General features: G+C 39.8%; 1 protein-coding gene across 1 annotated transcript in view; it reads right to left on the reverse strand.

The window, feature by feature from the left end:
- The window catches only part of mdn1 (midasin AAA ATPase 1), a 184,099-nt gene that overhangs the window by 122,007 nt on the left and 37,319 nt on the right, over positions 1 to 24,773 (reverse strand). Inside the window, exons 13-25 of the mRNA XM_048597433.1 lie at positions 23,788 to 23,900; positions 20,936 to 21,084; positions 19,545 to 19,605; positions 17,574 to 17,785; positions 16,773 to 16,876; positions 14,442 to 14,586; positions 14,045 to 14,141; positions 11,413 to 11,526; positions 9,901 to 10,048; positions 8,724 to 8,834; positions 4,987 to 5,138; positions 4,189 to 4,367; positions 357 to 565 (exon numbers count right to left, since the gene is read on the reverse strand). Of these exons, the coding sequence (XP_048453390.1) occupies positions 357 to 565; positions 4,189 to 4,367; positions 4,987 to 5,138; positions 8,724 to 8,834; positions 9,901 to 10,048; positions 11,413 to 11,526; positions 14,045 to 14,141; positions 14,442 to 14,586; positions 16,773 to 16,876; positions 17,574 to 17,785; positions 19,545 to 19,605; positions 20,936 to 21,084; positions 23,788 to 23,900 (1,794 nt within the window). The remainder of the gene's footprint in view (positions 1 to 356; positions 566 to 4,188; positions 4,368 to 4,986; positions 5,139 to 8,723; positions 8,835 to 9,900; positions 10,049 to 11,412; positions 11,527 to 14,044; positions 14,142 to 14,441; positions 14,587 to 16,772; positions 16,877 to 17,573; positions 17,786 to 19,544; positions 19,606 to 20,935; positions 21,085 to 23,787; positions 23,901 to 24,773) is intronic.

Below are 24,773 nucleotides of genomic sequence, written 5' to 3' on the forward strand. Positions count from 1 at the left end.
GGTCATCTGCCCTAATATTTCCTTGTAGCATTGTTTCATTTTCTCTCATGTCCCCAAATAGTACGTTAGGATATTTATTCTTTCCCACTACATAAATACAAATTGTCCTATTTTTATTAAACTAAACTTGAGTAAGTAAGTTCCAAGCTTTACATGCTCCTGATAGTTAATTTAAATATCTGTTCCACAATGCTGTCTTCATTTACCGTGACAGTATACTAATAGGTGTCATGTTCAGTAATAATTCTCTGCCATCTATAAAGCTTCAATTAAAGCAGGCATGTATTGTCCATTACACATTCAGCCCAACCCATCACCCCTGGAAACAGAAAAACCAGAAAAGTAAAAAAACAGACCTTCCTGCCACCATATAGTCCAGGAGGATTCTGGGTTGCAAAAAGCATGAATCTTGGATGTGCTTTTACCACTTCCTGAGTCTCAGTTATAAAGAGCTCTCGATTGTCATCAAGGAGCCGATTAAGAGCTTCTAGAACATCAGTAGGGGCTAAATTCAATTCATCTAGGATAATCCAATGGCCCATTCGCATAGCATTGATAAGCACGCCTAAGAGAGAGATTAAAAAAACTCACATCACCATTTTGGTTATATTAACTGTAGAAATGTTGAGTTTAGAAACATTAGTTTATCCATTCTATTAATTTAAATTTGCCTCAACACAGGACAAAAATCATTCATTCTAAAACATTAATGGCCTGGATTTTGTGATCAGCTCAGGGGAAACAAAGATCCCTCGTACCCTCAAAATGGTGCCCACAATGTATTTAACGAATACAAGAAGATATATTTCCAACGTCAGGTGGGGTGAACTCAGTCAAGTCAATCGGGACTGCTATCTGTCAGGGGCTGCTGCCACAGTCGGTCAAGGACAATATCTGACAGTGAACACAACATTCATGAAGGTTTGTGGGCTGCTCTCCTGAAATACCAGGCTCAGCCTCATTTTGCAAAGCACATCCAAATGCTGTCTTCCAAGCTCACCCAAATCACAAAAGATACTGGAAACAGATAATAGCTACAACCTTACCCAGATTGGGCAAAGTGTTTTTCATTTCCCTGATCGGAGTACCTGGGCTCTACTTGTTGTCAATGAGAGGCTGATCAAGGTGCAATTGTATTAATTAGGCATTTCCACAGCACTGGCTGAAGTCATTTGTAATCATAGAACCCTGTTTGTGAACGGCATACAGTGTCCAACTGTGTGTTTTCCATTAAAGGTCATCATGGAGCAGACAATAGGCCCCCTAAAAGAAAAAAGGCTCCATGCTTGGATTGGGCCTGTGAAACCTTGCAGTACAGTCTGGACAGAGTATGCTGCACCCTGTATAATCGAAGCAAGCAAAGATGAGATGTGCCGGATGCTGAAGAGGTGGGTGAGTGGCAGCAAACTTCCAGGGATGAGGACATTGCACAGGAGAAAAAAAAAAATCACTTCCAGCATGATAGAATTCTGCAACTTTGGGTGCAACAAGCCAGACAGATTTAATTGACATCCACTTCTAAAGATTGGTGTTGGGTGAAGTTATCATTGCAAATTTGGTGCTGCACGAAATGCAAGAGCATACATTCTGTCTCAAAAAAGCAAATTCAGCAATTTTGTGCTTGTTTTTCTTCGCTTTTCCTGTTGTTCAATACATGTTAACATCTAACTGTTTAAAGGCTTTCCAACATGTGATGCTCTCACTTTAAACAATAACAAGATGTGATATTACGTTGGGTGTTAGGGAAAGAGTAGCACTCTCTCAGACATGGTTCTAATCTGGTATGGCACCAAGGATGGGTAGCCTGTGTAACGTAATGCTTGTTGCAGCAATTACAATGACTGTTGATCAGACAGATAACAATGTAAAATAGTAGCATAATTTACAAATAGAAACTCACATTCATCTTCTGTACTACCTATGTGTCCTCAGAGCTGTTTGTTATTATTTTGTTTCCCTCCCACTACATGGACTATGAATGGCTATTTGTGGCTGCAGCAATTGGTCTGATGCACAGCTGGACTTTAAATATGGCCCTAGTAATGACAATCCCAGAAGGTCCTGGCAATGGTAACCTTTTGTGCTGCTGGGAATTGCATAATAGTGATGTGTCATAAAACCATGATGTATACGTAATGAGCTGAGCAGTTTAACACTGTTACAGCTCACGGGCAGAAGCCTTCAACGATCTCTTTGATACCGACTGCTGATTTTTGTTAGAATTCAGCTCTAAGACTAGGATGCAATAAGAAAATCCAATTCAATTTCTTTTTGGAATATAAAATAATTAACTGAAAGCAAACGGCTGGGGCACTAGCCCAGGGTGAGGTGAATTCAAATTCAACATACAAAGCTGCAGCAGCCTGAAATAGAGAGCCTGCAATCACTGGAGAAAACAAGGATGGACAGAAGGATTTAAAGTAAAAACTACAATCATTTTAAATTAAGGTGCAAATAATTTACAATTGAAAGCATCCTTTCATTTTAGGCAAAGGCAACCTTCTGACTCAATACTAATACAAGAAATTTTCTTTTAAACTTGTTCACAGGATATAGACATCACCAGAGTTTACTGCCACCTTCAAATGCCCAAGGAGGTGGTGGTGAGCCTGTGCTAAAGATACTCCCAAAAAACGATTAATTATGGATGTTAACTCAATGAAGAAGAACTAATAGCGATTTATTTAAAATCCGGTTGCGCAAGATTTGCAAAGAAACTTGTAGGTGGCAGTGTTTCAACACAATGATCGCCTCATCCTTCTAGAGAGTGTGTTTGTGGTGTTATTGAAGGAGCTGAAGTGAACCAATGCAGGAGATCCTGTACACTGCTGCCACAATGCACCCATCGTGGAGAGTGTTAATTGTTAAGGTGGTAGATGGAGTGCACATTGAACGAGCTGCTCTGCTCTGGATTTGGATTTTTCAATCAAGTTACAATCGGCTTTGGAGTGTCACATATCACAGAATATCCAACCCGATCTGTTCTTGTAGATACAGTATCAGATGGTTGATCTGTTTGAGTTTCTGGTGAACAGTGACTCCCAGGATATTGTTGATGGGGAATTCATTTATGGTAATGCCATGAACATCTGGAGGAGATGGTTAGAATCTCACTTAGGATAAATTTGTATGATACAAATTTTGTAGATAGAATATATCTTGTTGATTATCCAGTGTTGGGTAGATGCTGATGTTACAGCTGCATTGGAATGGCTTTAGTACAGGCACAGCAAGTTCTGGAAGACAAGCTTTCACTACACCTGGGATGTTGTCAGGACCTAGAGTACACTTACTCACTGGATATCACATTGAATTAAATCAGACTGACTGAAAACTTGCTTCTGATGTTGGTGACATTAGGAGGAAGCAGAGATGGATTACTCCCATAGCACCTTTGGTTAAAGACAGTTGTAAGTGCCACAGACTTGTCTTTTGCACATATGTAGGAGTCTCTTCCGTCATTGAATGGGAGGAAAAGATCATCATTCTCAATCTGAAGAATCTGGAACTCACTGCTCCTAAGAGTGTTAGAGGCAGAAACCCTCATAACATTGAAGTGATATTTAGACGTCACTTGCGTAGATCAAAGGCATACAAGGCTATGGGCCAAGTGCTGGAAAATGGGATTAGAACAGTTAAGTGCTTGTTTTTGACCAGCACAGACTCAATGGGCTGTAGGGCCTTTTTGTGACAGGTGGGTTTCACATCATTCACAAATGGATGAAGCAGAACTGGAGAGGTCTGATCTGATTCACTGGTTGCGAGCTCTGCCAATACTATCCTGCTTCCATTGGTCAACAAACTTGCACTATTGCAGTGCAGCTTCATCATGTACAGTTAAATCATTAAACTAGGAAGGGAAGCTCCTGATTACTATTTAATTTAGTGATTATCTGGTACCACTTCTGGTCATTCAGTTTGCAAAGACAGCTGCAGGTACCTTTGAAATTATATGTACTTTTCAAATGCATTTATCAATCAGCAATAAAAATGAAGCAAACTTCAGTAAGTTAGTTATTTATGAAACCAAAACTTGCTTCTGTAAAGGGTGCCCAGACTACAAATACAAGTGTAGACAACATTACAATTTCTGAGCATAACATTCAGAAAATATGGGTCAAGATCACTTATGGAAAAACATGAACCATGATGTATTGCTTTCAAAATGAAACAAAAATGTGAACAAACCTTCTTTAAATACCAGTTTTCCTGTTTCATCAGATGTATAGCAGCCAATATACTCCTGAATGTCTGTGTGTTCATGATTATTGATCCGCACACAATGATTTCCTGTAGCAGCTGCCAACCAGCAGATTAAACTTGTTTTGCCAACTGATGTCTCTCCTTGAATAAGTACTGGATGTATCCTTTTAATGAAACATCAAAAGTTGTATAGTAAACCAAGAATATTTAAGAAAAATAATACCACAAATCAATACAAGCTACAGTCAGTTGAACATACAAATGAATACTAACATTTTAGTTTCCAAAAAGAATTATAAAGTGTTGATCACCTATTAGCGTTTCAAGATTACAGACAGCAGGCAAATGACATGAGCAAATAGAGAAAAGACAAAATTTGAGATGACAATGGAAATTTTTGAATTTAAAAATCAATTATTTATTCTGTTAAGAATACTGAACAATCTTTACTTCACATGTAACAGGAAACAGACATATTTGAAAACATACCGTCAACTTAGCCCAGCTGGTGCCACTCACACAATGTATCAGAAGGCAGTGGCTCACATCCTATATAGGGCCTGAATACATTATTTAACATGGAAACAATGTTGTATATTTGAAGTGTTAAACCAGGGTCCCGCCTGAATTTCGAATTTATGATGAAGATCTCATGACATTATCCTAAACTTGGATTAGAGTTCCTGTGGCCAAACTACGAATGACATGTGTGCATGTATCAGCCAATCACAAAACTGAACAGTTTTTCCAAATGAATTGAAGATGAAAATTACATATTCCTACCCTGCAGCTACCACTCTCGCAAGATCCCGTAGGTTAAGTTTGACAGAGGGCGTGAGAATATACAACTTGTCAACAGAAGGTTCCTTATCTCCAGTTGCAATCCAGTAGCCTTCAATCTGTATGGACCGTCCTCCTTTCGGTTCTGGTATTGGCTGAAAATGTTAAAGATCAGAGGAGTTACTTCTTCTCCATTTTCAAAACTACTATTGCTTCCAAGAGAAACCATCTCAATTTCATCTTTCAAACCAAACACATCTATGCATTGAAAAATGTGAAATGGTGCAGATGTACACTGCTCACTTCATCGAAGTGTGCCGGCAGATCTCTTATGCAATTATGAATCAAAATGCAAAGCATTCCAAGGAGCTTCACAGAAACATCGCAAATGGAAAAATAAAACAACAGAGCGTGGAGATTCCAGAGCTTAGGCACTAGGCAACTAATAAAACAGTATTGATGGAGTAATTGAAATTGGGGATGCTCAAGATACTAGAATTAAAGGAGCACAGATATCTCAGAGGGTTATGGTGCTGGAAGACGTTGCAGAGGTACAGTCATGGAAGGATTTGAAAACAAAACATAAGAATTTTAAAAATCAAGACACTGCTTGACTGGGAATCAATGCAGGTCAGTGAACACAAGGGCAACAGGTATACAGCACTTACTGGAGATCAAGTTACGAGCAGCACAGCAATATATGATGTGAAGTTCAGAGACGGCAAATGTACGGCAGACCAGTACCCTATCAGGTGCAATCACATCCCTTCTATAATGTGGATTCCAGAACTGCACACGGTACTCTAGCTGCGACCTAACCAATGTTTTATACAGTTCCATCGTAACCTCCCTCCTCTTAAACTCAATGCCTCGGCTAATAGACAGGTGGTATGTTGCCCTTTATTATAAGAGGATCTCAGCATGGGAATAATGGTGACTTACTATAATTCCATACAGCCTTGATAAGGCCACGCCTGGCATCTTGTGTACAATTTTGGTCTCCTTACTTACCAAAAGAAATACTTCCATGTAGGTTCATCAAACTAATTCCTGCAATGGAGATATTGTCCTCTGATGTCAGGTTAAATAGACTGAGACTACATTCTCAGGAGTTTGGAAGAACGAGGTGTGATTTCTTACGAATGTAAATTCTTAAAGGGTTCAACAGGGTAGATGCAGGAACAATGCTTCCCCTGGCTCAGAATGGTCTAGAACCAGAAAACAGAGTCTTAGAGTAAGAGGCAGGCCACTGAGGATTCAGTTGTGGGAGAAATCTTTTCACTCAGAGGGTGGTGAATTTTTTCAATTCTCTACACCCGAGTGTTATGGATGCTCAGTCATTGACCATCTTCAAAACTGAGCTCAACAGATTTTTACATATTTAAAAACAGAGGAATATTGGTCTAATGCAGGAAAACAGAAGATCAGTCACTATCTTAGTAAATCGTATATTGATTTGAAGAGCTGAACGGCCTCCTGCTTCTGTTTCTTATATTTTTTGATAGTATTAATCTTTAAGGTGTTTCTGTATTCTCACTAACTGTTCACTTGTGTTTGCTTAAAGCCACACATCCAGTATAGAGAGTGCAAGGTCACTCAGAGTACAACTGTACTGGCAGGAAGGTATGAAATTATAGGTTGTACATCAGAGGAACGCAACATTAAATTATTAACTTTCTTTATAATAAGTGTTATCTTATATAATGTTTGAAATGTCACCAACAAATGATATGCTGAACTGCTTTGTTGGATATTTGGATGAGAACATAGGAGGCTTTGTTAGTAAGTTTGCCGATGACACCAAAATTGGTGGTATAGTGGACAGTGAAGGAGGAAGGTTTTCTAAGATTATAAAGAGATCTTGATCAATTGGGTCAATGGGCTGAGGAATGGCAGATGGAGTTTAATTTGGATAAATGTGAGGTACTGAAGTTTTGTAATACAGACAATGGCAGGACTTATATAATTAATGGTACAGTCCTGGGTAGTGTTGTAGAACAGAGAAGTCTAAGGGTTCAGGTACATCATTCTTTGAAATTTGCACCACGGGTTGACAGGGTGGTTAATCATAGAATCGTCACAGTGTGGAAACAGCCCCTTTGGCCCAACAAGTCCACACTGGCCCTCAGAGCATCCCACCCAGACCCATCCCCCTATAACCCTCCTAATCTACACATCCCTGAACACTACGGGCAATTTAGCATGGCCAATCCACCTAAACTGCACATCTTTGGACTGTGGGAGGAAACCTGTGCACCCGGAGGAAACCCACGCAGACACGGGGAGAATGTGCAAACTCCACACAGACAGTTGTCTGAGGCTGGAATTGAACCCGGGTCCCTGGCACTGTCAGGCAGCAGTACTAACCACTGAGCCACCGTGCACTTAACACACTTGCCTTCATTGCCCAAACCTTTGAGTATAGGAGATGGGATGCTATGTTGAGGTTGTACAGGATGTTGGTGAGGGCTCTTCTGGAGTACCATGTGCTGTTCTTGTTGCCCTGTTATAGAAAGGATATTATTAAACGGGAGAGGGTTCACAAAAGATTTACCAGGATGCTGCCAGGAATGGAGGATTTGAGATGTAAAAATAGACTGGAAAGACTGGGATTTTTCTCACTGGAGTGTAGGATGTTAAGGGGCAACTTTGTTTTAAACACAGTCATTCGTGTGTGCAATGAATAGCTAGAGAAAGTGGTGGATGCAGGTACAGTTACAACATTTAAATGACATTTGGGTAAGTTCACGAATAGGAAAGGTTTGGAGAGATATGAGCCAAGCACAGGCAGGTAGGATTAGTTTAGGTTGTAGACTGGTTGGACTGAAGGGTCTGTTTCCATGTTGTATGATTCTATAACTCTCTGACCATCAAAATGTGCAGTGGAATAGTCAAGTTCATTCGAAGTGTTAATGAGGGTTTCAGCAGATGAGTCGCAATTGGAAATAGATATTTTTAGTAGGGTGTATGAAGTCATGGGTCATCTTAGGAACAAATGTAAGATCAAGGTTGCAAGTAATCAGGCTTCCAGATATTCAGTAGTGTAATGGTTACATCACTGAACTAGTTACAGAGAGTTAAATTCCTCCATGACAAATTTATACTCAAAGTTCAGTTGAAACAAGTCATCCAATTAATATCAAGGAAGTGAAAGCAATGTTGTATATGTGTGAGGTATTAAACCAGGAAACTAGTTGATCCTGCTGAGTCTGGGCTTTGAGACACCAGCCCCACACCAAGGTGGTTGATTTAACTGTTGTTTAAGTGATCAAAAACACCTCTCAGATGTATCAAATTGTCACCACCTTTGTTAACTAGAGATGGCTAATAATACCAATAATGAACACATCCTGAGAATTCAGTCAAAATATTATTTGGAGATCAAATGTAGCTTATATTAAAATAAAACAAAGAATTGAGGAGATCTGAAACAAAGAAAATCAAATTGCTGGAGAAACTCAGCAGGTCTGGCAGCATCTGTGAAGAGAAAATAGTTAATATTGAGTCCAGTGACCTTTCCAAGGGTCTTTTGCCAGCAATTTCTGTTTTTGTTTGTTTTAGGTTATACCAAGTTCTGACTGAAGAATCTTCCTCAGGTTGTGAATTGGCAATTTATTGTAGACAGTTGCTAAAGTTGTAGAAAATGAGCACTAACTACCATTGAATAAGCCTCCATCCCACATTGGTATAGTATTCCAAACCACAGTTAACTTTACAGGAAATAATATACAAGGAAATACCTGTTGGAGAATAGCCTTGGCATTGTTCCCAATAATATGACAGCAAATCAGTTTCTCAACAATTGGGTGAGATACACGATCCAGCTGAGTAAGGAAACTCATGCAGAAACCCTGTAAAAAATCCAAAATTATTTTAGGCATGCAACATGAGTACCCAGCGCTGTGGATAATTAGGAATTTTAAAGAAATAAGAAAATAAGAATAATTGAAGTGGAAGGAGGAGTAGGTCATTTTGCCCCTCAAACCTGCTCTGCCATCAAGATCAAGATGGAACTGTTCCTGGCCTTAACCCTCAACTCACTTACCCATCTGTCTAACTCAGCCTTGAATATTTAAATTTGTCCAGTCCCTATTGCCTTAAGGGGGAGAATTCCAAAGCTTAAATGACCCTCAGAAATCCTTTCATAACTGTCTTAAATGAAAGACCCCTTCTACTGAAGTCGTGTACCTTGGTTCTAGATTTCCCTGCGTAAAGAAACATCCTCCCAGCAGCTACCCTGTAAAGTCTCTCAGAATTGTATATTTCCATAAGACCACCTCTCATTTTTTTCTAAACCTTAAATGACTATAGTCTTAATATACTCAACCTTTCCTTAAGGCAGCCCCTCCATCCCCAGAACCTTGTCTCGGAGCTGTCTCCAATGCAAGTAAATCCTTCTTGTAGTACTCTAGGTGAGGTCATTACACTACATGGCTGTAGAACGTATGCCATCCTTTTATACTTCACAGAAACATTTTTTCAAAAATGCTCAGGAGCAGGAGTAGTGAGCCATTCAACCCATCAACCTTCGTCATTATCCAATAAGATATTGGCTAATCTGGGTGTGGGGGTTCAACTCCATCCCCTCACAAAAATCAAAACAAGTCGGGATGGGACAAAATGGGAGTAAAACAAACAAAAGCAAACTGCATAAGAGTGATGTTAATCTCCTCACACATAGTTTTTACATTTAAACTCCACGTGTAGGACCTAAACTAGGTTTGCTTTTAGGTGCAACAATAAATGTTTCTCAGAGGAGATAGAATATCTTTAACTGAGTGTACCTATTAAGAAACATTACAAGTGCATTGCATGCTTCAGGACACTCTCCTAAAATGTGTGCAATAAAACATGAACAAATTCACTGTCAAATTTAGTTGACATGTTAAGAATGAAGAAATGGTATTCATCAGTTACCTCATACAATGAGCGTTGAACATTGTTGCATGAGTTCAATGCTGCAAACTTAAGAGCACGGCAGAGAGTTCGAAGACTGTAGTGGGGTCTATGGCCTGTACCATCCATTAACTTGACATTTTTCTCCTTACGCACAGATAAGTAAAACCTAATAAAGACAGACATACTTTCAGAGGAAGATACATGTGAAATAGAGTGATATTTACATTAAGGCTATCCAACTAATCCCTTCAATATGCCGTAAAATGTAACAAATTTGCATCTTTGTGCTCCATATATTTATGGTAACAAGGACAACCTGCTGTGAAATAGGTAACATTGAACCCATCTAGAATTTGTGATTTGATGAATCTCCATTTTTGGGTATTCCAACTTCAAACAGCAAATCATTTCACATCAATTAAGGGAAGTGCAAGGGTGAAACTTAGGGTTCCAGTTGAAAGTGTTAAAGGCTATCACTGAGCTGTAATAACAGAGCTGTATTGGTGTCTTTGGGGATCATAAATACAGATTAGATCATGCAGTTTAACATGTCTGGATGTACAGGTTGGATGTGCAGTATCTGAAGAGGGTCTTTGTTTTGGCTGACTAAGGCAGCTTCCTTACTGTGTCATCCTCAAGTGTTGGCTTGTGCTTTAAGAATATTATAGAACATAAGAACAAGGAGCAGGAGTAGGCCATCTGGCACCTCGAGCCTGCCCCGCCATTTAATCAGATCATGGCTGATCTTTCTGAGACTCAGCTCCACTTACCCGCCCACTCACCATAACCCTTAGTTCCTTTACTGTTCAAAAATTTATCTAGCCTTGCCTTAAAAACGTTCAGCAAGGTAGCTTCAAACACTTCACTGGGCAGGGAATTCCACAGATTCACAACCCTTTGGGTGAAGAAGTTCCTCCTGACCTCAGTCCTACATCTGCTTCCCTTTAATTTGAGGCGATGCCCTCTAGTCTTAGTTTCACCTGCTAGCGGAAACAACCTCCCTGCCTCCACCTTATCTATTCCCTTCATAATCTTATATGTTTCTATAAGATCTCCCCTCATTCTTCTGAAAAAAAAGATTTATAAAAGCCAGCATTGACATCAGCACAGAAAACAAGCCGATGAGATGTCCTTTCATAGTTGATCGGTTTACCAATCACAACACTGCAGTGTAGAAATAAGGACGTTTGTCATGGGACCTAACAGAGCCAAGGACTGAACCTTGAAGCAGCAGAAGCCAAATCTTTAACAACCGAATTGAGGCAGGAACTGGAGACAGCACATCAAGAAGGAACGTAGGAACAATACCATTGACATCTCTCTTTATCGTTACAACAAAGTGACTGCTGTAACGAAAAAAACTGCAACCAGTGCAGCATAGACAAAATACTGCCACCACCCTCATGTAAATCCAAATAGAAAATAGTGCCGAAAATTATCTTCACTGCTAACATTTACTTCTCTTCCACCTCCCCCAACACTGCGCATACTTCAAAACATCTGCACACAGAATCACCAAATTATTCTTACTCAATGATGCCTTGAATAGTTTTCTTGCTGACACTTAATCCTTTCAGGTAATCAGATACGAGGATTCGGAGATCTCCTTCATCTTCTAGTTCCTCAACATACAGCTCTGTGAACCTGTCAATATAGAAGTCAGTTAAAAATATCAGCACAGTAAAGACATTAACATTAAATATGTACTGGGGATAGCTAGAATGAGGCTGAAAATTAAAACCGGTAACATGACAGCAGTCTACAAACAATCACACATCACACATGTCAGTACAACAAGCAATTCAAGAGGCAAATGCGAGGTTAGATTTCGTTACATCATTACAAGGACTTGCATAGAGGAGTAAAGATGTCTTATTGCAACTGTATAAAGCCTTACTGAAACTGCACTTGGAGCACAGATTTCCTCTTCTTACTCAAGGAAAGATATACTTGCCATACAGGGAGTGCAACAAAGGTTCACTAGCACAATTATTGGGATGGAGAGAGTGATGTATGAATAAAGGTTAAATTGATAAAGTCTTTAAACAGTCTTGAGTTTATATGAATGGGAAGTGAATCAAACTCTTGCAACTTATTGGATCAGCTAGGAAAATGCAGGAAGGATGTTATTCCCTACCTAGGGGGAGGGGGTTCTAGATCAAGGGGACAGAGTCTCAGAACAAGCAACAGATGTTTCAGGACTTGAGAAAACAAGGGAGGAATTTCTTCACTCAGTGGTAAATCTTTGGAATTCTCTGTCCCGGAGGGCTGTGAAGGTTCAGTTGTTAAGTATGTTCAAGATCATATGGTTTTATAGTTTAACTGATTTTAAGCCCAAGGATAAAGAGGATGATGATATTAATTTTTTACAAAAAATGTTATGACCAATACCATAATTGAGCAATCATGAAGATTGCCCACTGCTCATGTGATAAAGTCCTTTTCCATTCAAAACTCCAACAAACCGAATTCAGAGAAGCATGTGCGGGAAAGAAACAAAACTCTATACTTGCACAGTGCAAACTTGGCAAATAATTCAAAAGAAACAAAGACAAGTCCTAGAAAGGTAATTAGTTTAACATACACAATAAATAAAGTTATATTCTTCAGTCAGTGCTCATAAGGCTAAACACCCTCAATAGCTGGCATGAAAGCCAAAACTTAGAGAGCAAGCACGACAAATTCCTAGCTCATACAGTTCATGTAACAACTACAATTGAACTGGTTCAATTTCCTGAGTTTCAGAAATCATTTAACATAACATCTCAGGACATGTTTAAAACAGACTAACATTTGGAAAATAGACATGTATTAATCTGTATATGGATCTCCAGAAGGTGGTCTATATCTTAGGTTGACATTTCAACACAGTGGTGAGGGAGCACGGCATTAAAACTGTTCCTTCCTTTAATGGGTCAAAAACTGCAGTACCACATGTCTTATGCTGAATTGGGTGCACAAAATTCCATGGCACCAAAGAATGCTTTTAACATGAAGAGAAGCCAATTCCTCACCCAGGGTTGAGCTGTGTAAGCACACAAACCCAGAAACAGAGTAGCTTCTCTCTTAACTATGCATGCTGGGTAAAAGGCTCTCCATTCTAAAAAGGACAGTAGTTCAACAAAACTTGCTGCTGCTTCAAGCTGACCAACATACTGACCTCATTAGAATCGGGAAGGAAAACAGAGGGCAAGAATAATGAAAAGCACCAGTGATCCCAAATCAGGGAAAAGGTGTCAAAAGCAGTACCTTTGCAACAGGCTGCATCCCACTATAAGAAAGTGGCAAATCGGGTCTTCATCAAGGGTGCAGGAATAACTTTATTAGTTAGTTTTTTAAGGAAATGGCAAAGATGATTAATGAGGATTCGACAGTGCGTGAATGCAACCCATGTAACGTGATGCAAAAATAGAGATTGCTAGAAAAGCTCAGCAGGTCTGGCAGCATCTATGAAGTTAATGTTTTGGGTTGAGTGAACCGTCCTCAGAACCATGTAATGTCTTAGTAGGTCTGAGAACGGGTGAGAATGATTTGTCTGTGCTAAAATAAAACCATGTCATGACAGGACTATGGCAGGATTTGAACCTGGGTCCCCAGAATATTACCTAGGTCTCTGGATTAACAATTTGGAAATAATACCATGAGGCCATCACCACCCATTATTAGCTATAAGAAAAGATTGGACAAACTTGGATTACTTTTGCTCGAGCATCAGAGGCTGAGGAGTGAACTGATAGATGTGAATAAAAATTAAGAGGAATGAATGAGGTCAATAGTTTGGAGTCTTTCTCCCCAGGTGGGAATGTCAAATACTTGGGTACATAGGTTTAAGGGTGCGGGGGTGGGGGGTGGAGGGGGGAGGGGTGGTGGGGTGCTGGTGGTGTGACTTCACACGGAGTTACCCAAGACTAGTTGTTCTTTTTTTAAGCACAGAGGGTGATAGGTGCCTGGAATGCGCTGCCAGGGAAGGTAGTATAAACAGACATGTTTGCAAAGCTAAGAGGCACTTAGACAGACACATGAACAGGCAGGGAATAGACGGATACAGACCATGTCCAGGCAGATGGTATTAGTTTAGAATGACATCATGGTTGGTGCAGACATGATGGGTGGAAGGGCCTGTTCATGTGCGCTACTGTTCTCTGTATTAGATTTTAGTTACCGGTTTCTTATGCCTGGTGGTAAGTTTTTCTTTCCCACATCTGTTGCTGGATTCATGCATGCAAATAAACGAAACTCTGGGTCACGTTGTATAGGTTCTGCAACAGGATAAACCAAGTTAGAAATCTCATAGTTCTACTAACAACAATTACATGGAAAAGAATTTTTTTTGTGCAAAGCAATTACCCAAACACAAATTACTCCACTTTCCGGAACATGAAATCATCATCAACCTAGTGCAAAAATTCTACATTAAACTGCAGATTAAGTTATGGAAAAATGGTGGCATGTGTGTTCAGATTAAAAAGAAAGGTAACCTGTAAGAGTTACATGAGAAATAACTACATAAAAAGAAATGTTACAGATAATGTTGGATACAAAGACAATAGCTCCTGTACCGGTATCTCCTCGATCCAACAGCACAAGTGAGCTTGTATTCCTTTCCAATAGTCCACTCAGACACTCCAGAGTCTCTGCTGAAGCCAAATTGATCTCATCCAACAAGATCCATTCTCCTTTCTTCACAGCCTGTGCTAAGGTACCCTAGTGAAACAAAAAATAACTGTCAAAAGAATGGTAGCAAGGAAAATCTGTGATCTATCTCAGAGCAACTAATTTCAATTAAGTGAAAAATTGGGGTACAGTTAAGTTCAGAGCCTCTAATTTCAAACTAAGAAAAACAATTAGATTCTTCAAACCTGATAACTATTGAGTGGTCCTTGCTGGATACTGCAAGTTTGAGTGTTAAATGAAAATAGAAACATATTCAGCTATAATACTTTTCTTGCTTCTCCCACTGAGTCAAAATAACCTATGTTCACATGCTGAGGAAGGTGGGGTTCTATTTTGATAAAAGTATTCAAAACTGAGGTTGAACAGCTTCCACTGGTTGATACATTGATAAGAAACATCATATGAAGTTTTGATACGCACTAATATCAAAGGAAAAATTAGCCACAGATTTTGTGTACTGCATCAGTAAATAGAGGCCACTTTCACCACTAACACAAAGTGGCCAACCATAATTTTGCAGATACAGAATTTAAAACAGGAAAGTTACAGAAGACTGTGGAGAAACAGCAGGGAAAATGCAAAACCTAAGAGCAATCTACTCGCAATTAAAGATAAGCCAGCTTTGCATTCTGAATAGTAAAGCTCAATGATTCACCAAATGACTCCTGCAGCTAGACAGTAATTTTACTCTGGATTTTCTCAGCTTTTCCTGTTCTGCTGACTTCTGCATTAAACTGGTCACTATAACTTTGAAGAGGAGAAATCCCATATCTTAAGACAATCAGGAATATGGCCTAAAACTACTAGATCCAGGATCCCATGAACACTGATCACCAATCAAGGAGGAGTACGTTAGTTAAGAAGGATAAGACAATTGACTTCGTTATACAGAAATCTGACAGCAACTTCAGGCACTGCAGTTGTGCAGCTACATGTGAAAATCTTCACGTTGTTCTGATACTGCAAACTGTACCATCTTCAAATATTGGCAAGTCATGTTCAGCTGTACAGAACTTTAGCGAGGCCACATTTGGTGGCTGCCGCAATACCAGAAGGATGTGGAGACTTTGGAGAGGGTACAAAAAAGGTTTACCAGGATGTTGCATGGTTTGGAGGGTGTCAGCTATGACAAGAGATTGGACAAACCTGGTTGATTTTCACTTGAATGTCTCAGGCTGAGGGGTGAACTGATAGAAGTTTATAAAATTATGAGAGGCATTGATAAGAGTGCATACTCGGAGACTTTTTCTCAGGGTAGAAATGTACATTACTAGGTGGTGTAGGTTTAAAAAGGTAAAAAGGGAAAATGTTTAAAAGGAGATGCAAAAGACAATTTTTCTTTCCCTGCATGGGGTGGTAAGTGCCTGGAATGCACGATCAGAAGAAGTTGTAGAAGCAGATACTAAACCGCAACATTCTTGACAGATACATGAGTAGACAGGGAATTGAGGGATACAGGCACTGTAGAGGCAAAAAGTTTTGTAGTTTAGAATTGCATCATGTGTCAGCACGGGCTTGCTGGGTAGTAGGGCTTTCTCCTGTGCTGTACTGTTCTTTGTTCACAATTTCATATTTTTTGGAATGTCAGCAGAGTCTTATTTATACAGATTCTACAGTTTAAAAAAATTAGCAAATTAATGTTACTATTTTGTACTTCATCTCTAATATATGTTATTACATTCAATTCATTGCTTGAACTCACCAGCTCCTGCTTCAGGCTCAGCACTATACATCAAAAATTCTTCAATTGCTTTACTTTAGAAGGGCATTTCAAACTCCTTTTTGCAGCAACTGTGGAAGCAGGACATTCGACCCATCAAGTCCACACTTACCGTCCGAAAAGCATCCTACCCAGTGCCTCCCTCCTATCCTATCTCTGTAACCCTGCATTTCTCATGGCTAATCCATCTAACATGCACATCTTTGGACTGTGGGAGGAAACTGGAGACCCAGAGGAAACCCACGCAGACACAGGGAGAATGAGCAAACTCTGCACAGTCACCCAAGGTGGAATCAAACCCAAGTCCCTGGCACTATGAGGCAGCAGTGCTAACTGAGCCACTGTCGAGAAAAGGTCTGTAGAAAATTCATTCAGCAGAGGCAAGTCTAATCAATAGCAGATGCCACTCATTGGTTCCTCATGCAAATATCTGGCTCAGTACAGAAGTTAAATCTTTGAGTTATTATGTGAGTTGTCAATCATTTTCACATCTTACCTCCACAAAGGCAAATATCAATGCTGATTCAGCTCGTTTCATTTGCTGCTGAGCCTGGGTCAGGCGTAGACCAAGTAATTCCCATTTATCTTTCAGCCAGCCTTCTGAGATAAAACATAACAGCGTTTGAAAGAAAACAAGAAATTTGGAAATTTGAAGTGTCTAAGTTCAATAGCTTCTGCAAATTTGAATCATACAGATATCAGCAAATGAACCAAGTTTTAATTGTTTTGTTTTTTCCCTTGCTTTTTCTTCCTGCCGAATATCTCCTCAATTCAAACCTTCCTTCTGTCTCTCCTTTGTGCAGGGTTTGACATCGAATGCATCATTCAATATTCCTGTTTAATTTGCAATGCTTTAATCTCATTGGTATACAGGATACTTTGTTCCATTGTACACCCAGGACTCTATTGTCCTTGCTGCATTAGTATCAACTCAAAAAATATCGTAGGCCAAAAAAAGTTGCAATGTCAAATCCCACATACATTTACCATGACAAAAATAACTCAACCTACTTTTCACTTTGGGTCAATTTTGCTTACAGTTGAAGCAGTTTTCAACAGTAAAATTTAACACAAACTAAAATGATAGACCAGGGGCATCACAGTTTGAATGGAACAAAGTATCTTTCAGAAATAATTCTGTATTTTTCATCCTTTGTGCCTTTGAAATTAGATCTTATTAGAGTAAGCAGGGACAAGTCAACCAGATCAGCTCTTTTCCTTTTCCCTCCTCAAGAGCCAACAAAAATGACATACAAGTTTAAAATTAATCTTTTTAAAATAATGAAAAGTTTCTCACTGTCTTCTTTAGATTTTAGCTCTTTATTGATGGCTGTTTTATAGACATGCAGCATCAGTCGGAGTAAATCCTGCCAGCGCTTCTGTTTACAACACGTTTGAATATGGCCCAAGAAAGTAATATTCTGCTTCCTAGAGTACGTCTGAATGAAAAGCTCTTCAAATGCTTCTCGCAAAGGCAGCATAAGTAGTTTACGGTCCACAGGCTTGTACCTGAATACAAATCCCAGATGTTAGTTAAATAGTCAAGTTACCAAACACAAATACTGCACCGTTGACACCCGAGTAGCAGAGGTTTCATTTTGCCCCTGCCCCACATCTGAAAACGCTTTTTAAAAAATTTATTTTCATAGGAGTGAGTGACATTGGGTAGGCCAGCATTGATTACATATCTCAATTGCTTTGGTGATGAGCTGCCCTCTTGAACTGGGGTGAAGGGACACCCACAGTGCTGTTAGGAAGGGAGGTCCAAAATTTTGACCCCTGAAATTGAATGAATAGCAATACTGATCCAAGTCAGGATGGTTTATGACCTGAAGGTGGTGTTCCCATGTAGCTGTTGCCCTCATTCTTGGAGGTGGCAGAGGTTGTGGGTTTGGAAAGAGCTAAAGTAGCCTCCAGTACATGTGCCCAGCTTTGGGAGCATTTCACCAAGAAGTTGGTTAGACAAATAGTGAAATTTTAATTTTATTGAAGTAGTTTAGTTTTCATCTCTCCCTCACTGGCTTTTCACCTCATGTCTCCTACTTCCACAAGAATGGGTCAAAAGTGAAGCCTTCTGTGAAAGACTGCCACCAGGAAGTACAAATTTAATCCCAGTGTTCATTTTATTTTCAAATTATGGCATATCTAGCATTTGCAGTATATCCCTAGTCCAATTGTTGGTTTTCAGAGCTTGGGACCATCAAGTCCAAATGATTTTCTCCCCCTTTTCTCACCAGACATACTTTGCAAACGTTGTGACTGAGGAACACAATAGAGAGAATCTGGGGTTTGACAGTGCAACGAGAAGTGAAGGGATGATATTGGTAAGGTTAGGGGCAGAGCATGATCCTGAAGGTACTGCCTGGGAAAAATGTCACATCTGGCAGCATTGGTTTGTGGCTCGAATGTTTGCTGGCTCCTAAACAAATGTTTCTCTTGGAGAAGAAAATGTGCAGATTTTAAAATTACTGGCAGCAGCACAGATTCCAATTCAAAGAGTCAAGAGCCACGAATCAATTAACACGTCAGGCTGCCTATTCAGAATGGAAGATCCACCATTATGTTCAGAATTCAAAATTTTCAAATTTTCTGTAACAAGTGAGGAGAAGAGGGCAACTCTGTAGACACAGACATCTGTCACACTGTGTTAACTTAATGTTCTCACAATTAAAACAGCTTTTTCTTGAGGCCTTTCCCTGACTGGTTAATGGACCAAAAATGAAAGGTGAAGTGTAACTCTTTATCAAGAACTTTCATCTCCAAGGTGGGTTCTGGCCAATCCATATCAATAACCCGCTCTGAAAACTCTGCTCACATTTCAACAGCTTTCAGAAATTGTACTACAGCAGCTGAGAAGATCCACAACATCCTGAAACAAAACAAAAAATTTCCCTATGCACCAAATCTTGCAGATCCTTCACAGAATTTCAGGATCTAGATCCACATCTTCACCAAAAACTAACTGGTTCTTCTTTAGACCATAGTAATGAACTAAGTCCTATTGAAATCCATCCAATAGTTTGAGACATCTAGTTTACAGATTAACAAACAAGGAAAAAAAAAGGTAATTTCTGCCCACCTTCAGTGGCAGGGGCAGTTACCCAGTTACTCTCATCTGTCAGCTTGGCCATTAAAAATAAATCTAATTTAAATAATAAGTGCAAACAAATGTGTCAAATAAAGACAAAAAACAGTTGTCATGTAAACGTTCAGCTAATACTTCAGCTAACAGCTTCTCTCCATCAGAATTCTCAAGTACAATACTCACCCTCCAAGCAAGTCTGCTGTGTCACTCTGTTGGTTCATGTTTACTACCTTCAGTTTGTGACCTGAAACAAAATACACAATAATACTTACACAAAAGAAAATAATCATCGGATCACGGCAGTGTAGTGGTAAGGTCACTGGACTAACAATCCACAGGCTAACGTTCTGGGGACACCGATTTGAAACCCACGATGGCAGATGGTGAAATTTGAATTCAATGCAAAAAGGTAAGCTAGCAAACTATAGTTCTACTGTTGATTGTTCTAAAAACTCGTTTAGTTTACTCAGATAACAAGAAGGTGTAGCGCTGAATGAACACAGCAGGCCAAGCAGCATCAGAGGAGCAGGAAAGCTGACGTTTCAGGCCTAGACCCTTCTTCAGGCCTAGACCCTCATGTCTCATGTCCCTCAGGGAAAGAACTCTGCCATCTTTATCCATTCTGGTCTGTGTGTGACTTCAGACCAATAGCAATGTGTTTGACTCTTAACTAGATGAGCAGTAAATGCTGACCCCACCAGTGACACCCACATCCTGTAAATAGATTTAAAAAAAAATCAATTCAACCATCTATTGCCTACATATTGTCAAAATGCTGATATCAACCATGGTTTGTCGTTGTTGGGCGAAACAAAAATTCATTAGACCCTAACTGAGAGGTAATCAATTTTCTGCTTCTGGAATTAAAAGACCATGCACTGTTCAATGTTGTAAAAAACCTAACGTCAATACAGAGTGGAGCTGGAGGAACACAGCAGGTCAGGCAGCATCACAGGAGCAGGAAAGTCGACATTTTGGGTTTACACCCTTCATCAGTCCTGACTTTCCTGCTCTTCTGATGCTGCCTGACCGGCTGTGTTCCTCCAACTCCACACTCTATTGACTACAGCATCTGCAGTTCTTGACATCTCCAAGTGATTGCAAAAACCCAGCTTGTTTTAAGAATGTCTATGGTGGGGGGGCCATGCGACACTTCGAACAGTAATGTAGCTGACTCTCAAATGCTTTCTGGGCAATAAATGCTAGCCTAGCCAGTGTTGCCCACATCTCATGACTAAATTAAAACAAAAAAGGGTTTGTAAGATTCTGAACAAAGTGGGGAATTCAGCACAACCACAATCCAGTTTTTTTTAAAGAAAATAGCTTCACAAGCAGTTTCTGAATCTTGACTGATATTTTTGCTCCTCTTCATGGCCCAGAACACAGAGGCCAAATGTAAATACCTACTGCAAATCTGCCTAAGACCAGCTAAACAACTGCAGAATGGAGACACACGTTGCACCTCATCCATCAGTCAACTCAAACCATTATCATTTGAGTGACTTGCTGCACCATTATTGAAGCTAACTCCATTAACAAGTCAAAATGCATTCAACAAATACCATTCTACCAACCTGTAATTCTGGCAAGGTACTGAACAGTAGAGGTTTTTCCAGTCCCTGTTTCACCAACCAATAAAACAGGCTCCTTTTTCCTTAGGCAAACAGCCAGCTGCTCCAGAAGCAGAGCGGAGGGCCGTGTTGCTGAAAATGTCTGAGTTTCCCTACAAACAAAGTGCAAGGATTTCAGTATTCAAACAGCAAGGCATCCAGATTATAGACATTCCTCACCAGTTTATCAAGTAAGAGGAGGTGAATGACCCTGCATAGATTGTCTTCTAGTTATAATTCAATAAGTTGCTCAAAGCAGTCAAACTAAATAGAGACTAAGAAGTATATTTGAATAGTAGAGCATGAACACAAAATTATTCAAAAAAGTCAGATATAAACACAATCCAATTAGTCCCAAACAAGATCACAAAAGCACGGAGGATAAGAAAGAAAAAAAAAAAGCGCTGGAAAACTCAGCAGGTCTGGCAGAAGAAGCAGAGAGAGAAACTGGGTTAACATTTCTCTTTGAAACATCATCAACAGATCTAAAGAAAAATTAGCAATGTTATAGCTTTTAAGGCAGTGGAAGAGGGAAGGAGCAGGTAGAACAGAGAAGATCTGAGACTGAGTGAAGGGAAAGAGAAAGTAAATAGCACATGTTCTTGAGGTGACTCATACCAGATTTGAAACACAAACGGTGTTTCTCTCTCAACAGATACTGCCAGACCTGCTTTCTCCAGAATGTGCCATGTTTATTTCAGAATTCCAGCATCCACAGTATTTTGCTTTTATTTGAAAATTTAAAAAAAATGATGCAACAGCCAAAAAAGGAGTGGTAACAGATACAGTGAAGAAGCATCACTTGTGTCCAAATGTACTGCTACAATAAAAACTATCTGTATCAACATGAACGGATAAAGAATGAAACATGTTGAACCCAGTGAAACAAAGGATGGCACGGTGGCTCAGTGGTTAGCACTGCAACCTCACAGCGCCAGGGACCAGGGTCCAATTCCAGCCTCACGTGACTGTTTGTGTGGAGTTTGCACGTTTTCCCGGTGTCTGCATGGGTTTCCTCTGGTTTCCTCCCACAGTGCAAAGATGTGCAGATTAGGTGGATTGGTCATGCTAATGTGCCCACAGCGTTCAGGGGTATGTGGCTAGGTGGATTAGCCATGGGAAAATGCAGGGTTACAGGAATAGGGTAGGGGTGCGGGTGGGATGCTCTTCGGAGGGGTGGTGTGGACTTGGTGGGCCAAATGGCCTGCTTCCACACCTGTAGGGTTTCTATTCTATAAAGTTGAAGGTAAAAAGGCGAGCATAAATATCATACAAAACAAGATGGGGGCAAACATTATGCTCAGAAGTTGTTGCACTCAATGTTGAAGCCATAAGACTGTAGACTACAGAGTGAAAACAGAAGATGCTGTCCCTTCAGCTAGTGTTGAGCTTCAGTGGTATTCTGTGGAAGGCCGAGAACAGCAAGGTCAAGTGAGAGCGAGATAAAAAAAACCTGAAATGACAAACCCTGGGCTGTGCTTGCAAACAGAACAAAGGTGTCGCGCAAAACAGGTACTAGTTTGGTCTCTCCAGTGTAGATGGAAACATATTATGAACTGAAAGAAGCAAAACTAATTCACTTTCACTTGGAAGTGTTTTTGGGGCCTTGGACAGTGAGAAAGTCAAAGGGCAGATTTTGCATCCTTTATACTTATAATTAATCCATAAGTAGTGAAGGGGTTTTAGGGATGACAAAGGAATAATCTATGGTGTTGCACAGGAAATGGTTCCTATTGAAAGGGGACGATGGGGAAGGTGTGTTTGATTGTGTCACCTCACTGAAGCTGGTGGAAATGCCCAAGTATGACCTGTTGAATAAAATTGCTTTTTTTTTGGGGTGGGGGCGGTGCGGTGCGGTTACAGTTGCAACTGGACGATATCATCAACATAAAAAGTTAACTCTCTTTCTCTTCAGAAATGCTATCTGACTTACTGAGATTTTCCAACTTTGTTTTGCACTTAGTTCCGATTTGAACCATCGGCTGTATTTTACTTTTATAACAGCTTGCTTGTTTAAATTTTAATGAGAGAGCAGTTTAAATACTAAAGTAGCAGTACACTCTCCACAGCTACCCATTGTAAACTGGGTCAGGAACAGGATCAGATCACTCAAGATCACTCTGCTGACCATGCAAATTATCTTTGGTCTATTTATATCACTGTAAACATGTTTTGGAACACAAAAAAAAAGGAAAATTACAACTGTTAAATAAACACATACATGTTTGTATTTCAGTTGAATGGAATAGGTACAAAATCATAAAAACTTTACACTGCAATGATAAAACATTTGCAACATTTCGGACCCAAAATCAAGAAAAATGGATTTGCAATCTGCCAATATGCCTTGAATTTTAGCTTGCCTATCAACATGCACCCCAGCTCCAACCACCACATCATGAGACAGCGCCAGGAGGTAGGAAAGTGACAAACCTATGGAGGGATTTGAAAAGCAAGGACGAGAAACTTAAAAATGAAATATGGCTGGAGCAGGAACCAATTAGGTAGAGGGAAGAATATTCCATTCTTCAAAATAATACAGTACCAATGGATCTTCTGACATCCAACAGAACTATCAGAATAGTAGGTGGTATCTTAAGGAACAGAGTCATTTGTAACTATTTTGTTACCCAATGGCTTCATTCTGCAAATACTGCATGACAAGTTGAGAGGTGGTTTCTATGACAATAGAGATTTGAATAGAATATCATTAACATACATAAAAAATTAAATTGGGCTTCACAGTAGTAGCAGCAAACCAAATTTGACCAAGACAGACGTGTTGAGAAGATATTCGATTTTAATATTGCACTTACAACTGCAACAGGACGACATCACTTCTTCGCCGTGGGATAACAGCCCGTCCGACAGTCACTTCCACTTCACTCAACTCTACAGCAGGTTTACACAATCGGCAAAAGAACTCCACCTGCAAAACAAAGAAATATCAAATCATTATCTCTAACTAAATAAAACTGTAACAAACTTTAAATACTGCATAAAAACCAAAAGAACTGCGGATGGTGTAAATCAGGAACAAAAACAAAGTTGCTGGAAAAGCTCAGCAGGTCTGGCAGCATCTCTGAAGGAGAAAACAGAGTTAATGTTTCAGGGTTGGTGACCCTTCCTCAGAACAGTTCTGAGTTCTGAAGAAGGGTCACTGGACCCGAAACGTTAACTCTGTTTTCTCCTTCACAGATGCTGCCAGACCTGAACTTTTCCAGCAACTTTGCTCATGTTCCGTGTTTTAAATACTGCACTTCAATATCAGTCATGCAAACTGGAGGGGACAAAGTGATCATTGCAGGTTTAATCAATAACTGAATTTCAGCACATTGGAAGGATCCCAAAGCATCAGAGAAAGGTATTAAAAAGAAAATAAGATTTATAAAAACAGTTCCATAGATGAGGGACTTCAGTTACATGGATGTACTGAAAAAAATTGAGCTTCATCTTCTCAAAAAGAAGTTGAAGACAAGATTCCATAAAAGGCATTCAAAATCACTGGGTGGGGCAGGGCGTATAGACAGACAAATACAAAAAAGGATCCCATGTGGTGGTGGAAGGGTTGTAAACTAGAAGCATTCAATAAAAATGGTAAATGATAAATGAGCCAGAGGAAACTTAAGGAAGAGCTTTCTTAAAGAGTGAAGATTAGGATATGGAATGCATCGTCGAGAACTTTGGTGCAGACAGATTCATACCGTGGGTTTATGAGGCAAAATTAGATTGGTACCTGGACAGAAAACATTTGTTTGGATGCAGGCAAAGGACAGGTGACTGGAACTAGCCGAGATGCTCT

The sequence above is a fragment of the Rhincodon typus genome, chromosome 5 (assembly GCF_021869965.1).
Source record: "Rhincodon typus isolate 14 chromosome 5, sRhiTyp1.1, whole genome shotgun sequence".
Classification (NCBI taxonomy): domain Eukaryota; kingdom Metazoa; phylum Chordata; class Chondrichthyes; order Orectolobiformes; family Rhincodontidae; genus Rhincodon; species Rhincodon typus.